Genomic DNA, 17,727 nt, shown 5'->3' on the forward strand with positions numbered 1-17,727 from the left:
TTTTGTGGGGAATCCTTCCTGAAGTCTGGACGTCACTAAAGAATGTTTATTTTTCCCTTCGAGATGCTTTTCCTGGAGCCTTTTTTTGTTTTTTGTACCTTGCTTATTTAGCCTTTAGTTTTCTCCTCAGCAAATAAGTCGTATCATTAAAAGGACATTCCACTCATTTGCCTTCTAAAACCTTTGGCTTGCTTTTGCAGCGTTTGGGCCATTGTCCACCTGAAACTGTGACGTTCCATCCAATTCACTTTGGCTGCATCTGAACAGATAGTATTTTCCTCTACATTTCAGCATTTTTCCATCTTCAGCCACAGAGGCCATGTCACCACACTGCCTCCTCTTGTTTTACGTCTAAAGATGCAGCTCTTATTCTTTATCCTTGCAAAATGAAGAAGGGCTGAAGGAACTGGGTTTGAGCCCCAAGTTCTCTTTCTGTTAGACAGCCTTGTGGAGCATTTAGTAGCTCATATTGAAGTTTGTATTCATTATAGACAAACCGCACCGATCAAATGTTAAAGAAAATACAGTTTAATCAAAAATCTTAATGGCTTAGGTGTGAAAACATGGCAGCACAATGAATGCAGAGGATATTAAAAAGACAATAAATAAAATCATATCTACACAAGCAATAACAAAGCAATGACTTTTTAGTTGGCAAGTTCCTGTCAAAAAAGGCTTGTTAACACGATTGGTTAGTGGATGTAAACCAACACATCAGCTGAGTTTACCAGCGACTCTGAGGGGAAGAGTGAGACCGACAGTGAATCTGCGTGAGTAGGACTGAAGTGTGTCCCAACACACCACAGAAGTTAGTCCCTGTTAAGAGCTCAAACAGCGAGGTCAGGCCGAGGGACTGACGACACATTCCGTCTCCGTTCTGGGGCAACACGACGAGCAGCACGCCGGTTTGAAAAGCTTTTAGTTTGGGACGATTTAAGCTGCAGGACAGAGAAGTGAGGCGCTTTACTGCATGTTTTTCTATAGCTGTGGAGTCAGTGCAGTGCAGAGATGATGACAAAGACAAGCAAAGCGCACAAGTCAAACACGTACAATAAGGTCCCTACTCTGTCTTAGTGTGAGCGCTGCAAGCTACTGACACACAAAAAAACGTCTCTACGACGAGAGAAAAGTCCAGTTTTAAATCTAGTTGAGGTGATGAGCAAAAAGCAAAACTAAGGTGCTAATGAAAACTCTGTCGTGCAGGGTGTGACTGACAGGAGGCACATTTACTGAACACGTCACTGCAGGAGTCACCAGTGACCAGCTGAACTTTTATTAAGGGGAAAAAACAAGAACTTTCTATTATAGTTCAAAAGGACACTTGAGAAACTCTTCACATTCGTGTGTGGTAAAGGTGAGGGGCGCTGCAGTAACAGCAGCTCATTTTGGTTCAGTTTTTTTATCTCCAACTGTTGGTTTGGACATTTTGTTGGAGAGCTGACGACTTGAGACCGACTAACCCCGATCCTCGACAGCCTACCTTCTCGTCACCGTGCAGTGATGAAGCAGCTATAACATTTTTTCAACCCACCAGATGCAACAACTAAGATATGTGCTCACAGGGACATTTTAGAGGGAATGTTGAACAGGTGACAGAACTAGAAGGGGATTAAATCATGTTACTGTGAATCCATGTCTGTATCTGAGAAAAAGAAATGTCCATGAAAAGTGTGACAGACCACAGCCTAAATGCCCCACATCAGCTAAATGAGAGGTAAACAACTACAACTACAGTACTTTAGTAGAACTTACAGCCACTGGTATCTGAGCAACGTTTTACTTTTACCTGCAACATTTACAAAAGATAGCGATGAGCAATTATTCTTTTCGAGAAATCTTTTTTTTTTTTTTTTTTTTTTTAAATAGATGGATTTCATCCTGTGTGGATGGGACAGTAACATTTAGAGAAGGGGATCCCTTTCTGTATCCACAGGCACACGTAACATCACACAATGGACAAGAAAGAGATTCAAATATAATGCTGCGTTCAAAAACAGTTAAATAAAATAAAAAAACCATGACAAGCTCAGAAAAGCCAAAGTGACGTTAAAATGACTGGATCACTTATTAAAAGCAGTTTCCGAAATGATTAAAGGAGTGTTGCGTTGCATCGTCGTCCGTCCGGTGTTTAAGTGAGTACCTGAGTCCACATAATGACCCTCTCTTCCCTGAGGCACCAGTTTGGTTGTTTAGCTGAAGCTTTGTGTGGTTACAAACTTCCACTCTTCTACATCTCAGATCGTTTGCTTTCTTTTTTAAAACTGACATTTAACCAGCTTTGTTGTGGCCTTGTTTGTCTTGTGATAACTGGGGGCCGCTCTGTAAATACCTGTGGCTGCTGCTGGGGGCCTTTGCTGATGCCAGCGGTTGCATCTGGCACACCCTGTGTTTTGGAGACGCTCTGTGGGCGGGAGAGTTGATTGGGGTGTTCGGTTTTGTTGCCGTTTCAGCAGTCGTTGGTTGGCATGTATAGTGTGTGGTCATGGCAGTCATCTCAGGGACACCATCAGATGAGTAAACTAGCTCAGTGGGGATTATCCAGGCTGCTGGGATGAGCATTTGGATTGCTACCACTGATCTGGTTGGGGACTCGGGGCCATTGAGGTAGATTAGTTTGGGAAAGCTGGAGGGGGACTTCCATGTATATCTGCGACAGATACAATCTTTTCTCAGGGTCTTGGGGTGCCTGAAAGTCTAAGTCTGTTTTCTGAGAAGCCTACACTGAGGATAAAATCCTAATGTGAGGAACAGGGTAAGTGACTTTTCTTAATGCGTGTCATGAATCTAGATTGTGAATGTCGAGGTCCCACTGGGTGTGAACCAGTGTTGCAGGGGGAAAAGGGAGTATCATCATTGTTGGCTGTCAATTTTGTGCGAATGTGTCACCAGCTCCTTCGGTCCTGCTCAGAAAAATCTGATCAGTGCCGTGGCTATACCTGGGTTATCCCAGCATGCAGTTAGAAAAGCGAGCCGGGCAAATGGAACTGAGGCTATGGCAGCAAACCATGGACAGAATGTTAAAAAGAGCTGAAATTTAACTATTGTTAGTACTACACACAGCACAACACGTTATGAGAGTACTTAAACATTGAAGTTCAGTCACAGAACCATCGTTTAACCAGGAGAATAACGGAGTGAAGCTCAACTTGTCAAATACCGTCAAAACAGAGCGAGCGACAGCGACGAGCACCACATGAAGCCCTGCAACACTGCACTGCAACTGAACGTTCACATTCATCTGCGTTGGCACACACGCCACAGAGTTATGCACTAATTACCAAATGTCCAAACTTGTGCCGCTACAAAATTTGTACGCCACATTTTTGTAAAGAAGCCCGTAAAGCACCGAACTGAAGAGCTGCCAGCAGCGGGACGCGGTCTGCAGGCCCTCTGCAGAACAGCGGAGCTTCAACACTTAGCTTGAGGAGAGCGTGGACTCCGCACCGAGAGGAGTCCCTGCCGCAGCACAGGACCACTCAGAAAAGTGGCAGCAGGGTCAAAGCTTGGCTACAGGCAGCTGGCTTTAAAGGCTTCTGTTCTCCGTGTATGCTGCGTTCAGATCATATTAAGCTTAATGAGAAGTACTAACCCACTGATGGGTGTCGACATCCCTGCGCTCCTGCTGGCTGGACAGAAGCCCTTCATATCCATGTGGGGAGAACAAGTCATTTTTGAGGCTTCAGTGCCATTGTCTTAAGAGTAGTCCAACATAATCAAAATAAGCTGTTTTTACACCAAAAATCCACTTAGAAAAGCAAACAATACCTGATGCATTTGCTTACAATTGACTTTGGATATTCATCTTCTGATCTGAAATGAACGCAGCATTACCCTTCAGAGTAAAGCCTTGTGGCCCAGCAGGAAAGTGCTTGGTAAATGCTATCCATGATAATGGCACAGAGTGGAGACAGAGGCGAGACGAGAGCACGAACGGGACTGGAGTGACTATGTGGCGATGTGGGCCGTAGAGGGGATGGAGACAAACTCGCGCAGGATGTTCTTGGCCGTCTCCAGGTTGTTCTGGGCGATCATCAGAGCTTTCTGGATGTCCTGGATGGAGTAGCCCTGAGAGATCAGACATTCAATCTCCCCGTTCAGAGCTACGCTTCCAGGGCCGGTGGGAGGAGTAGGAGGAGTAGGAGGAGGAGGAGCGAGAAGAGGGGACGCGCCGGAGGAGGGACCAGGGAGCTCTGGCAATGGAAACTCGCGGTTGAACGGTCGAGGCCGCCGGTCGGAGTTGGCGCGGCGTGGGAGAGGTTTGGGAGGACGTTCGGGCTCAACACCTGCTGCAAACATACCTGGAAGAACAGGTGAGAGGAAAGTCAGTTCCAGTGTAAAACATGGTGTGAAGTACACAAGTAAATACAGGAGTGATAGAGCTACAGGTGCAGATCTCCAAAGTAACCACAGAGAAGTCATTTCTCACAGATTCCCAAAATGCACCTGAATGACCAGATCAGAAGAAGCAAAATCCACCAATTTATTTGATCTGGAGCCTGAACCTGAATCAAATAAAACATCTGTGCAGAGACCTGAAATTGGGCCAATACTTCCCATCCAAGCAGGCTGAGTGTAGTAAACAGATCAGTAATCAGACCTCACACAAACATAGTGTTATCATCAGAGTTCAGGCATAAACTTCACAGCTCAAAGGATTCACATGTTTAATATCAAATGAGGGTTTTAAATGTAATTTATCTGGATCATTTTACCCAAAGTCAAAGGGACTTTTTTTGTAGAAGAATTAAAATGCATGGATACATACTGGCTTCTACGGGACCGTCCACGCTGAGAGTGCTGAAGGCTGCCGAGGGACAGACGATTTCTGACACGGTTCTTCTGGTGGAGGCAGGAGTGATGACTGGCCGGGGACAGTCGTACTCGTAAACGTCCTCCACGCTGGTGTCCTTTTTGTCCAGGGAAACCCCAGCTGTATGCTGAGGGTGGTCTGAAAAACAACCCCCACAATGATGACCTCGGGCAGCCGGCACAGGAGACACAAATCGTGCACAGGATGGATGGCAAATCTGTACCAAGTGCACATTTTTCACTGATAGTCATGTTCACATGATGTGAATTCTGAATACTGAGGGTACACCCACTGATGAAGAACAAAAAAAAAAAAACATCTTTCACTAGTTCACAAAATCTCTCTCTGTTCTGCTTGTTTGGAAAAGTAACCGACGGATACTTTCAGCTGACTCCAGATTAACCATCGAACATTAAATTCTTCTTAAATACTTCTGTAGGTAACGTTACCGAGGTCAGAGGCCTGTGTTGTTTCAGCAGCGCCCGCCTGACTCTGGATGTTGCACATGGATTCGTAAACTTGGGGGTCCTCAGAGTCGCTGTCGCCCACCTCACTGCCAGGTCAAATATAAGGAAAAGGCATTTCACAAAAAAAAGAAAAGAAAAAGAAAGACAGCCAATTATTTAAGCAGAGCCAAATGAGTGTACTGAAAACAAAGCTAAGTATTTTAATCCTCTTTTTTTTTTTTTTTTTTTTTTTTTTTTTTAATTTCCCACCTCTGCAACAAACATCTGTTACTGGCTCTAGAAGTGCCTTTAAATTCAAAGCTGCCACTCAGAACTACAACAAGTTCAGTTCCACTGAGAAGTTCACAACATTCAGCTTAAGCAGAATTTTCTATTCATTCTTCTCTTGATGAGTGGAGTTCTGGTCCCGCATGTCACACTTTCATCATTTCATCAAAGAGAAAAGCAGTTATCCTTCATCTCCTCAAGATCCACATCTTCTTCATCTCCTTTGAATTATTTAGGAGGGGGGAGAACAGCACAACACTGAGTTTAGGACTCAGATATTCCTTTCCAAACAAAGATGGGGCGGTGGAGCCCCCTGCTGGACACCAGAAGTACAACTTCACATCAGTTTGCACAACTCAAAAAGTGCTGTCAGGCCTCAAAAGATGTTTTATAGTAAAAAAAACAACAACAACTAATTAGGCTACTATTCAAGACATGCTTGTGTTGCTCCAGATAAGCATGAAACTCTGTTCAGACTGCAGGTTTAACTAAACTCGCGCCACTGACATTTTTAGTCATTTAACTTTAGCAATCATTTTAGTCAGAGTAAAATACTTTATTACCACCTTAATTCTCCTGTTACCTGACGTCACTGTGGTTGTTTGCCTGGCTTGGTGGTGGGGGCACCAAGGAGCCTGTTATGACCCAGGGGGCACCAGAGACTGGAAGGGAGGTGGGACTCATGTACTCATTCTCCTCGGTGTCCGATGAGGGCTTCTCCCCGCTCGACACCACCGACGCTGGCAGTGACCTGAGCAGATGTAGGCATCACATAGCGTGCTTTTCAAATATGGGGTTAAAAACTGGGCCTAAATACAGAAACTGTACATCTGACTCAAATCAACAAATCTGTGTATTTGTGAAACTACACTGCATGAGCCTCATTCCCACTGCCACAGATAGCCCACAGTGGATGTAGAAACAAATAAAACATCCCCATCACAAACAGGCTACATAATGACTAAATATATATATATAAACATATCAACTGACTGATTAACAGCCTACGTAATGGCTACTGTTTTCTAGCAGATGGGTCACTGTTCTCTTTGGATGGTAATTAGTAGAGCTGGGCGAGTTAACTCGTTATTATCGCGTTAACTCGTTAATTATCTAACGCCGATAAACATTTTATTGCGCATTAATGCAGGTTTTATTTTTTATATTAAATATATATTTTTTTTAAACCCATTTTTTTCAGGCTTTTATTTTGTAAAAGTCTGTTGCCGTCTGCTGCGGAACCGGAAAAGAAAGTAATCAGTGGATCCACCAAACATGGATAAGGGTATGGAACTTTTACTCGACCATTTTTTCCCAGACGGCGGAGTCGACAGAACCAAAGGCATCTGCCATAGTAGTTCCAGTCTAAAATATCACTTAAAGGCAAAACACACAACTGACAGCAGCAAGTCATTCAAGGAAACAGACAGTGGAGCGAGGCTTCTACATAAAACTACAGAAAGATGCTGATGTTAAAAGTGTGTTTGCACAACAAATGTTATGGCACTTTCATTCATATGGCAGCACATTTAAAATAAAACTAAATGCTAAAAGTTATACACTACTTTTGAAATCATTTAGGGATTTTGCGTACAAATGCGATTAATCAGGGAAATCATGTGATTAATTAGATTAAAAAATGTAATCGTCGCTCAGCCCTAGTAATTAGTAATAATTCAAAGTGTTGTTACTGTGACAAAAGTAGTCCATGAGTCTCCTTGTGTTAGGTACACCTCACATCAGCAGATCCGTACCTCGCAGCCAGGCAGTACACAGCGTTGGTCGCTGCGTGGGGTTTGCTTGCCTCTCCATTAGTACCGTTGCTCTGAGGGGTGGAGGACAGGGCTGAGGGGGCCTTTGTTGCAGGACGCGGGACCATGTAGTTGGAAGCCCAGGCAGGCTGGTCGGGGGTGGAGGGCAGGGGTCTCCTCTGGAGTCTGGAGTCCTGGATGACCATAGAGGGCCGCTCAGGAGGGGGAGGAGGGGGCAGCTCTCTCACGGCTGGAGGAGGAGGTAGAGGCTTGTCTCTGTGAGTGGCTGCAATCTGGGAGGAAGTTACAAACCAGCAGAGATGTGAGCACACACATGTTCACACAGAGCTGCACTTCTGTACTGATGAGGGCCCCACATTGGGTGTGTTTACATGCACAGCAGTGGTCTCACATTAAGACTTACTCTGAATAAGATACTACAGTGTAAATAATACTTACTAATACCCAAACCTAAATCAGGTCATAATTAGTGGAAGCGATGATAACATTATGCGGAGCATCTTAGTTGTGTTACGCAGTGTGTATAGGAATACACTTCAATCACATGATAAGTTTGCAGGCCACTGTGCTGGATTACAGCTCATGTCCTGAGCTCCAGCAGAATGTGTTCAGAACAGTGTGGCTGCAGGAAAAAAAAAGAAACTTTTAGGTTAAAGGAGAAAAGCCTTGTGTTTTGAGCGATACGGATACAGTGAAGACTTTGGATGGGCATCATGTCCTATCTGCAACTCATCTAGATTAAGGTCAGTAGTCAAAATATTGCTGTGCGTGCATCTGATCATCGTGGACGTTAGCACCAAATGTGAAGCGACTCAGAGCTTTGATATAATTGAACTGAATTGAATGAGTGAACGGTGTCTGCTCTCTATGATTAAGTGGGTAAACACTCATCTTCTAAAGCTTCTCCTGCACATGCTCACATTTACTCTGGCTGAAGATCTGTCAGATACATTTCTGGCGTATTTGTAATGGAAAACCTGGGGGACAAAGCCCATAATATCTTTCCATATGAACATTTTTTTCCTTGAGTTCAACTGATGCTTGGCTAAGATTTGGTTTTAGCTTTAGTCAAATTATGTACGTTTTTTTACACAAGCAAAAATAGTCTCTTTTTGTTTCCTGAACTGCATTTCCTTGTTGATCTGTGGCAGAGGGACAGTAAACCAGTATCTAACTTTAGAAAATTCTTGCTATTTTCAATTTAAGATGTGTTTACACAGATTGAGTATAGTGGATTTTGTCCACTGAAATCTTATTAGAAAGGATTATCCCACAGCCAGAGAAATGTACCTGTGAGGGTCAGGGTATTACTTTAAAAGAATGTGAGTCAATCCTTTAAGTCCCGTCCCACAAGCAGGGGGTAAGAGACCCTGCTTCTATCAGGTGCACTCACACATACACTTGTCTTGGCTGTGGCTCCCTGAGCCAGTGCAGGGTGGGAGCTGGAGGACCTCTGCTGCAGGAGGTCCAGTCGTGGAGGCACGGGAGGCAGCAGAGACACTGGAGATGCTGGACGCTCAACCTGCACACCCACAAATACTTTTAGAGATGCTGCATGGCACCTGCAAATATATTTAGAGGCAATATTTTAATAGCTTTAACTAAATTATGTAATCATCTTACCTTGCTGCAAGCCAACCTGCTCATGACGAAGTTCTGGTCTTCCAGACGATCGTCCTCTTCCTCCTCGTTGCCGGTGGCTTCTGCTCTGCTTGACCCCTGGAAACCAGCAAAGGAAGCCCCACTGGCCTTTGGGTGGAAGGGGTCCACCACGATGGGCTCTGTGCCTTTAATTTCACAGCGACAAAATGGGCAGCCCTGACCCTCCGATTCCTGGTAAAGACGCACAGGAAGTTTACATTTTGTCCAGGCAGAGTGAACTCTTTATGGTGCAGAGTACAGCTGGGAGCAATTCTCTAGTCAGAGGGACTCACAGGGAGCTACAATGACAATCACAGAGACAGGGCGAATCTTTTAAACAAGTTGTTCCGCATTTTTAACCTTTTTTTTAACCATCTACAAAAAAAAAAAAAAAAAAAAAAGAGAAGAAAAAGAGACTATGTATCGCCAAACGTGCAGAAATAAAATAAACTCGAACCTACGGGGTGGCGAGAACGCTAAGTTGATCAGATGAACTGTAAAATACTGCAAAAAAAAAAATTCAAATGAGTTTCAACGGCAAGCCACCAACAACAAGTGGTCTATGTCCGCCCAGCAACCGAGAAGCCGTTATCACTAAAAATATGAGCAGGAAGTGTTTTAGTTTTACCGACAGCAGGGGAGACAAAAGAAAAAAGCACACATTCGGAAAGAAGGTGAATCAATACAGCTTTTGAGTTGGAGAAGTGAAGCAAGTACAATCAGGGTGACTTAACAATGCTGTGGGAAGCACTACAACATGAACACACACAAAAACTGAATTTGATTAAACATCGATATCAGGCAGCAAAAGAAAGACTTCTCCTTTGGTTAGAAACAGGCATTCTAAAGGTTGAAAGTGTAGCCAGTGGCATCACCTGCCAGGCAGTCAGACAGGAGGTGCACATCAGGTGTCTGCAGGGCTCGATCTTCACGTCCTTGTCGTTCTCTGCGCAGATCTTACAAAGCTGGAAGGTGGAGCCCATCTCACAGTAAAGCTCATACTGCTCCTACAGGGGGCGATGCAGGAGGAGGAGAACACTTGCAGGTCATGTCATTCAATAGTTTTGTTCATTCATTAACATCTGTAGAGCTAAATGTACTCAAAACGTTCGAATGTGTGCAAGGTTTACAGTGCGGCTGTCACAAAGCTGGATTTTGTGCTAAAACACCTTAGCTGAGGCACAGGAGTGGCTCTGAGAAACAAACAAACCTGAGTGACTTTGATGTGGTCCTGTGGAGAAGGTTCACACAACCCTGTCAGGTCTGGGTTTTGTGCGCGACCATCTGGGAAAAGATAACTGGAGAACCACCACACGCAAACACACACAGGTCAGAATTTCTACTTGGAACAACCACGATTCGAACTTTGTGTCTAGAATTAAAGGGCCTCATCCACCAACAGCTTTATTCCCTGAAATTTGTTCTCAACAACAAATGCTGACGATAACCGTCAATTCACAAGTCAATTCACAATAAAAGCTCAGGGTTTAACATCTTGAAAAGGTTGTTATTTCATATTTCATAGGAGGCAGAGAAATAAAAGGTTTTCTTGGATAGGTCTAAGTTTTCCAGAAGACTCTCAGGTTTTAGAAAAGTGTTTTAAATCAAGCCTCATGTCATAATGGGTAAAAAGACACTAAGTCTCATAAAAAGTAAAAACTCAATGAAACCCATTCTATTGACGTTTTTCCTTCTTATGATTAATTAGAAGCTAAATATCAGAAAGAATAACACCTTCAGGTTTCTTTACAGATGAGAAATTCACTTCAGCGGAAGTCTGCAGATCGGCCTGAGGAGTGTCAGCATGAACAATCTCAGTGTGGTGTTTGAGGGGGGAGGTTGTGCACCGAGTTTCAATGCAATGTTGCGAAATACTCAGCGGGACATCCTTATCCCACAGACCGTAAGAATTTGACAGAGGTAACGCTTCCTTTTTTGCATCCTTCAAAAGCATTAGAGTTTTATAAGATAAGATAAGACTGGATTGTCATTGTCACTTTGTGAAATTAAAATACAACGAAATTAAAATTAAAATATAATTATAAATGATAAAGTTATAGGAAGTTCAAATATTCGGAATCTCCTCATAAAGCAAGTTATAGGAATACATGTTCACTGTTGCAAGAATCTACGTTTCCTTAAAGGTGTTTTTGATTCTCAGTGGTTAATTGTTGGAATCGCACACCCACACAGCTGTTGTGTAAACTGCAGGCATTGTATGAACCTCCTGGGATAGAGGACATCTCACTGATAGGATACGACTGACTGGCAGGTGAGTTGTACATCAATGGAGTGGCTTTGCTTATAGTAGAGATGTGGGAAAGTAAAACATGGGGGCCGTCTATAGTGCAAATAGTACTGAAGCATCATCCATTCTCCAAATCAAAATCAAATCAAATCTGACTTACAATCCCTCTCTATATCCGTCAATGAGGGCTTGGAAAAGTGGTTTGTTATGGGGGATGGTCTGCAGGATGTTTCCATCTGCCGTCACGTAGCCAATGGCCCACTGTCCCAGCCGAGTGCAGCTCAGCCTGAAGATGTAGCTGGGAGAAGGACAACGATCTCAACCAACAGATACACAAGGGTACTCTTGAAATAATTTGTATAATTCGGCTGCATGTCTAAAACACATCCCTGTTGGATTCTCACCTGCCAGGTTTGTGGATGAACCTTTGCAGCCGAGCTTTGACCTCGTCGTAGGTTAAGAAGGCCATATAACCGGGGTGTGTGACTGCAAGACTGTTCCAGTTCCTTAAAAGAGACGACCATGGCTACACAACACACAGGCATACATGCAAAGTGTTGACGTTACAGACAGGAACAGCCTTTTTAAAGCAATAAAAACACGAGATGAAATCCTTCTTCAGGACTGAAGTAAAAACTGAAGGACAATCCGTTTGACTTGAAATGTCAAGTGTCCATGCGACCATTGACCATATGATCGTTCCGGTCAATAAAAGGGGTCTTAAAAGGTCTCAGATAATTGGCAACACAGATCAATTTAGGAAAAACTCTCCTCAATACAGCAAAACTTTTAACATCTGAGCTTATTGATAACTGAAAGCCTGAAATGGACTTCCAACACTAATTTACTTCATGAACCTCCTGATTCTTAAATGCTCCGAGGAATTACCTGGAAGAGCCTGGTGAAGATGTCAAACTCAAAGACGGAGATGTAGTCGTTGCAGGTGAGATCGATGGTGGATTTGAGCGCCATGGCCTCCAGACCTGAACTGATGGGGTGAAACTCGTGCAGAGCCTGACGAAATGTCCTCCATGGCACTATAGTCCTGCAGGGGGGGGAGGAAAATTTTCGTACCAGCTATTCACCGTTTTAAATACGTGAAAGTAGTGTGAATGAAAAAAAAAATTGAAACCACAAATTTCCAAAAATATTTCTAATCAAGACTTTAGCTTCAGCTTTATCCCCAAAACAATATACAATTCCCACGACTGTCGACGGACAGATTTTGACGTTCCACAGTAGAAACTCACTTGTCTCCAAACGACCTTCTCCAAAATTCAGCCGCATCAGCTTTGGTGATCCTGAAGTTGTCGCCCTGAAACAGGCCGTTGGGGAAGATGGCTTTTAGCTCTGCCAGCATGTGACTGAAGATCAGCGACAGCTTTGTGAGGTTACGCCTGAGTCAGAGGACACCAAGAGAGGAAACGAAAGAAACAAATGGTGGTATTTAAATGTCAGTTAAAGCACATTATCAGACCAAAGACAGAAAGACTGGAGGACTCTACCACAGTCTCAGTTCAACTTAAAAAGGGGAAGTAACTTTTTCAATAACTGACACATTCAGATGGATGGAGTGATTACGCCTTTGAAGCGGAGCATATACATTACTAGGACTGTTAAAGAATGCATACATTTGTCCCAAACAGCATGATATACATCTCTATATCATGCTGTGTACCAGTTCTTGTAGTACTAACCAACAGGCTGAATGCAGAACGAACGTGTAATAAACTGAGAACAAGTCCTTTTGTAAAACAATGCATCAAAAGCACGTCGGAACATCAAGCCGTGCTGCGTTTAAGCAGCCAACCTTTTCCCTTGGAGGGCTTTCTCATTCTTCTTGGCAGAAACATTCAAACCAGGTTCAGCTGGGAAGCCTCAGGGGACGGCCGTGATCAGGTCCCTCCAGAGGTGATTTACTGGGTTTGACGCCAGAACCCAGCTGAGTCACTCCTGTGTTTTCTTGTTAGCATGTTTTATTGTCATCTTATTGGAATGTAAACCTTTGGTCCAACCTGAAATCTTATAGGCTGACTGCTCTCCTCCAAACGTGTTCTTGGGAATTATGACTCATAAAACTATCTCATGCTCTCAAAGTCATTCGGGTGACTTTTCTTTGTGGATCCAAAATTCTTCTATTGTCGAACCACTCTTCTACAATATTATACTGTAGAAATAATGTTTTAGGACCCCTGGACCTAGACAGAATAGAATTGGTGAAATCAAAAAGAGTATTTAAAAGTACAGTTTTAGAGTAAATTCTGAGAAAAAGTTCACCGAAAGGCTTGATGTTTTCCATCAACTGGGACTGGTAAATGGTCAGAAATGAGGGAGTAAGGAATAGTGCTAAACACAGGAAAATTCTTGAGGAACACCTGTTTTAGCCTTCAAAAGATTTGTGTCTGGGAAGGAGGTTCATCTTCCAGCAGGACAATGTCCCGAAGCATACTGCTGAAGCACAGTATGTGAATGTGGTGGAATGGGCTGGTCAAAGCCCAGAATCAGTCCAGCTGGCAATCTGTGCCATGTACCAATTTATCAAGCCACTGTAAATGCTGCAGCCTTCCTGTAATCAGGTTTCGAGTCGTCTCAAATTAGCATTCAAAGATGTTAATATGCTCACTTGAGGGTTTTTGTCTGTTTTGAAGAGGACTTGATGCACATTAGGAGGACTGATGGAAACAACTTTCCGAACTGCGTCTGACCTGGCAAGTTTTAAGATGATGTGAGTCACCCGCTGTGACAAGTCTGGAGAAAATAGCTGAATATGAAAAAAAGCACTGTAAAAACACAGGAAACCCAGCCTGAGGGGAAAAAGCTCTGTACCTCATCATGATGAGGTCTTACTATGAGTGTTACCTTGATGGTTCATTTAACAAAGACTTTCTTAGTAAAGCCCACTGGGGACTGATGCATGTGCTCAAACTGACAACAGCTGTTGATGCAGAGCAACTATGAGGAAATGCTTGATAAAACTCTGTGAGTCAGAGGAAGGATGAACTTTCGCTTACTAATAGCTTTTTGAGAAACAGAGGAAGTAGATGTGATTGCGACACTTTAATTATACCTTTATCATACATCTGTCACTTTGCTTCAGTTCACAGCACCGCTTTACACTTGCAGAATGATGAGTTTGTTTTTTATCGTGACAAACATCGATGATTTTCTAAAGAACTGAATATCAGAGCAGTGCTGCAACACTTGGATGACATGTCCAAAGCACATAGACTGCATCAACAGACCACATCCAACCATACAATCATAGGTGTTAAAAAAAAGTAGGCCACCACGATGTAAACAACTTCCTTAAATTTGCTTCTGATTCGGGTTTGATTTGACTGAAACAAGAGTAATTGAGCAAGCTTCTTCAGTCAGAGTTTTGTTTTTAGAAAGAGGAATTCTTGCTTCTTTCTTAAAATAAATCAGACTGGACGTGTGCAACAGTTTCCACTTGTTTTTAAATCGACCAACGCTACGTGCTATTCGCTACTATAAAACCGTGCCGTTTAAAGTTAGAGTCCAGATTACTCAACTTCAATAAAAGGGGGAGAGAGCTAAGGTTCATGCGAGTCAGCAGCACCACTGCCAGATAAGGTATAATTAAGCAATCTTGACCTTAAAGGACTTCATTATTGATTAGAAGCTGAGATAAACAGTGATTAGCTCTGTACCATCTGCTCCCTGCTTCACAGCCTTACTCTCTGGCTGTGTCCTGATTAGATACATCTATTTTCACCAAAAGCTTGACTAACATTTCATCAGGTCATGAGCCTACCTGGGTTGGGAGTTCTCCTCGTACATCCTTTCCTTGGCCTCCTTAAAAAGGCTCATGGTCTGCTTTGTCTTGTTGGTCAAGTTATCAATGACCACACGAAAGTACTCGTTTTCCCCGAGGATCTCAATTTTGCCTTCATATCGGGACAGGATGGTGCGCAGGTGCTGGAAGGTATCCGGCAGCAGGTCCAGGATGTAAGGTGGGCTGTTCTTCAACGCCACCTTGGGGTTCTGGCACAAACGCACCACCTGGAGAGGCAACACGACGGATCAGGGACTCTCAGGTAACAGGAAGCAAAGCGATAATGTGACGTGAAGTCGGACTAAATCCCTCAGCCCCGATAGCCTGAGGCCTCATGCTGGACAGGGGGGCTAGAAATTTGAAATCTGTGTATAAAGTGATGGAATATCAAAACCTGCAAGATAATTGTGATAAAACAAGTGGGAGCTCTGTGATTAAAACCTCTGGGGGCTGAAATATCCTTCACAAATGTATAGAAACTTTGCCTGTTGGATGACAAACTACCTCGTGTGCAGCTCTGGATCTGGGGTCAACTGATGACACCAGAGAAAATGTCAGAATGTCCAAAATCTGTACAACTATTGTCGGTAAAAGGTCACTGAAACGATGTTGCTCAAATGGTGCTGATTGTCCAAACCACAGAAGAAGGGGAGCGTTATGTCATCATAACGTTAATAGAGCAGCAATAAACATGAGCTGGTGAAAAACAAGCATAAAACAGCCATGGAAATTACCTCAATTAGTTGACACCCAAACAATAAAGTGAACTGGGAATTGGCTCTGTACACTGCATCAGATGTTAATAACATTTAAACTGTTTTTAATCTGACAGTCTGGCTTTCTTATACAGCCCTGCCTAACCTTGAGCCTTTGAGCTTTATTCACAACCTGTCTGCTCATCTTCCTTGCCAAGTCACACTTGAAATATCCTGCCCTCGAGGGACAAAAAAACCCCCAAAACTATTTAATAAATTTAACCCATTAAGTCCTCTCGATTATAGGCAAATGTTATTAGTCTTATTAGTGTAAGAAGAGAGTAGGAGCAGAGGAAATGTCTATGAAGTAGTATATATATATATATATATATATATATATACATACATACACATACATGTATCTGTATGCATATGAAGTATCTATATTTTCTTGGCAAACAAAGTCAACACAAACAAATGCAGAAGGCGTATCCTTACATCATATAAAGAGCTCAAACTTATGATTAACAACCCTGCTGGGCAAACGTCACATAAAATCCACAATATAACCTCCGCATCTTACTTTATCACTTTAATCACCATATATTTTCTCACTACTGTATACAATTCCACTGGGAGGTAGTGAACTCTAATAATGTGCCATCACCCATCTGACAGGCATGTGACTCAGGTAGGAAAAGGTTTTCTCACACAGCAAAAAGGGAGGAGGCTGCACCCTAAAGACCACATTCTGGAAGTGTAACTGAGGCAGCACACGCATACCACTGTCTGCCTTATCTGGAACCGTCTCTCCTCTTACTCCAGCCGTCCTGAATGACTATCTTGTGAAGTCTTGTCTGGGCCATCTCTCCTATTGCTTTGCTGTCTTATCTCCATCTCAGTCAAAGCTGACTGCAAAAGATAAGCTAGAGTGGCAGCGATGAATAAACTGAACCGAGCCCTTTCGCTTGCAACATACTCACCTCTTCTGATCCAATACTGAAAATAGGTTGTTCTCACAGGGACACTAATGTGACCCAATTCACATTATCCCAATTAGGTAATGGAGCAGGAGCACCATTGTACTCAAATTTGAGGAGGTGGGGGTTCGTTTTTTTTCTCATATAGACAATTATAGGCAGCTCCACAAGTCAGTGTTAAAATGTGACCTTAAATACCTTTCTGTGTGGATGTCTGACACTCAATATCATGCTGTGGGATTAGAAAAAAAAAACTTTTCTCATCATATCATGTGTGTATATTATGGGTTATAAGAAGCAAATAAATCATGATACAAACTTGCCCATAAACCAAAAAGAGGGAAGTGACTGCTCGCATTATGTAAATTCACTGATACCCAGCCAGAGGAAGAAAAATGACAGTAATCGGCTAAATGAGTGACATTTTGTTAAATATCTGCTGGCCCAAAAGACGCTGTCCGTACCTTATCCATGAGTTTCCAGCACTTCTCCACCATTTTCTTATCGACCACTGCGGGTTGGTGAGGCTGGAGAGGCTGCTGGTGGGGCTGAAACGCGTCCTTCATCAAGCCGATGAGACCGGCGCCCCTCCTCGGATTTCCGGCCATTAATTCGCTCGATGACCGGGGGTTAAGCCCCGGGGATGTGGTTGACAACCGGGGGTTCTTCTTGACAAGTTTTTCAACAAAGCACCCGCTGTTTTAACGTCTTGCCTGTACTCTGTACTGGTGATAATTTGTCATGCAGAGGCTGTCCAAGAGCAGAACAAAAAAGGCTGTGTGTACACTGTAAGCGACGCGGCTAGCTAACTAGCTACATTTGAAAAACCTCTTCAGAGTAATTCCGACGAATACGAGCTTGCGACATACTCCTTGTGTTGTTGTATGTGCTGTCAAAAGGCGGCTTGTCTCCTCCTGGCGACGGCGAGTAAAACCTCCCCGAGATATCAGCCCGGTTTATAACAGACTCTGGGTGTTAATATGCCACATAGAGCGATCAACAAACAGGTTGTACAGCAGCTTCAGCCAACAGCGAGCCAGAAGCTAAAGTA

The 17,727-nt window shown here is 43.3% G+C and overlaps 1 protein-coding gene across 2 annotated transcripts; it reads right to left on the reverse strand.

Annotated features, from left to right (window-relative positions):
• Positions 1-507: 507 nt before the first annotated feature.
• On the reverse strand, positions 508-17,700 carry LOC142401432 (E3 ubiquitin-protein ligase CBL-like). 2 transcript variants are annotated; one of them, XM_075486849.1, is made up of 15 exons: positions 17,141-17,700; positions 14,981-15,228; positions 12,456-12,602; positions 12,094-12,250; positions 11,610-11,731; positions 11,366-11,503; positions 10,168-10,255; positions 9,833-9,964; positions 8,940-9,149; positions 8,716-8,838; positions 7,299-7,588; positions 6,128-6,295; positions 5,260-5,363; positions 4,766-4,948; positions 508-4,298 (listed from the first exon to the last, which is right to left on the reverse strand). In XM_075486849.1, exons 1-15 carry the CDS (start codon positions 17,282-17,284, stop codon positions 3,946-3,948), a joined length of 2,607 nt encoding a protein of 868 aa, XP_075342964.1. In that variant the 5' UTR covers positions 17,285-17,700; the 3' UTR covers positions 508-3,945. The 2 variants fall into 2 exon arrangements, with proteins under 2 accessions (XP_075342964.1, XP_075342963.1); XM_075486848.1 differs by having other exon boundaries at positions 8,710-8,838.
• Between the last annotated feature and the right edge of the window lie 27 nt (positions 17,701-17,727).

This window comes from Odontesthes bonariensis, chromosome 16 (genome assembly GCF_027942865.1).
Source record: "Odontesthes bonariensis isolate fOdoBon6 chromosome 16, fOdoBon6.hap1, whole genome shotgun sequence".
Lineage (NCBI taxonomy): Eukaryota > Metazoa > Chordata > Actinopteri > Atheriniformes > Atherinopsidae > Odontesthes > Odontesthes bonariensis.

What these genes read in the sequence shown, in the direction of transcription:
- LOC142401432 (XM_075486848.1), bottom strand. Translation starts at nt 17,284, where the DNA reads ATGGCCGGAAATCCGAGGAGGGGCGCCGGTCTCATCGGCTTGATGAAG. An exon ending in GCAGGTTGGCTTGCAGCAAG is followed by an intron (nt 8,839 to 8,939) that starts GTAAGATGATTA and finishes GTGGGTGTGCAG; the next exon opens with GTTGAGCGTCCAGCATCTCC. An exon ending in AACACAGGCCTCTGACCTCG is followed by an intron (nt 4,949 to 5,259) that starts GTAACGTTACCT and finishes GTTGTTTTTCAG; the next exon opens with ACCACCCTCAGCATACAGCT.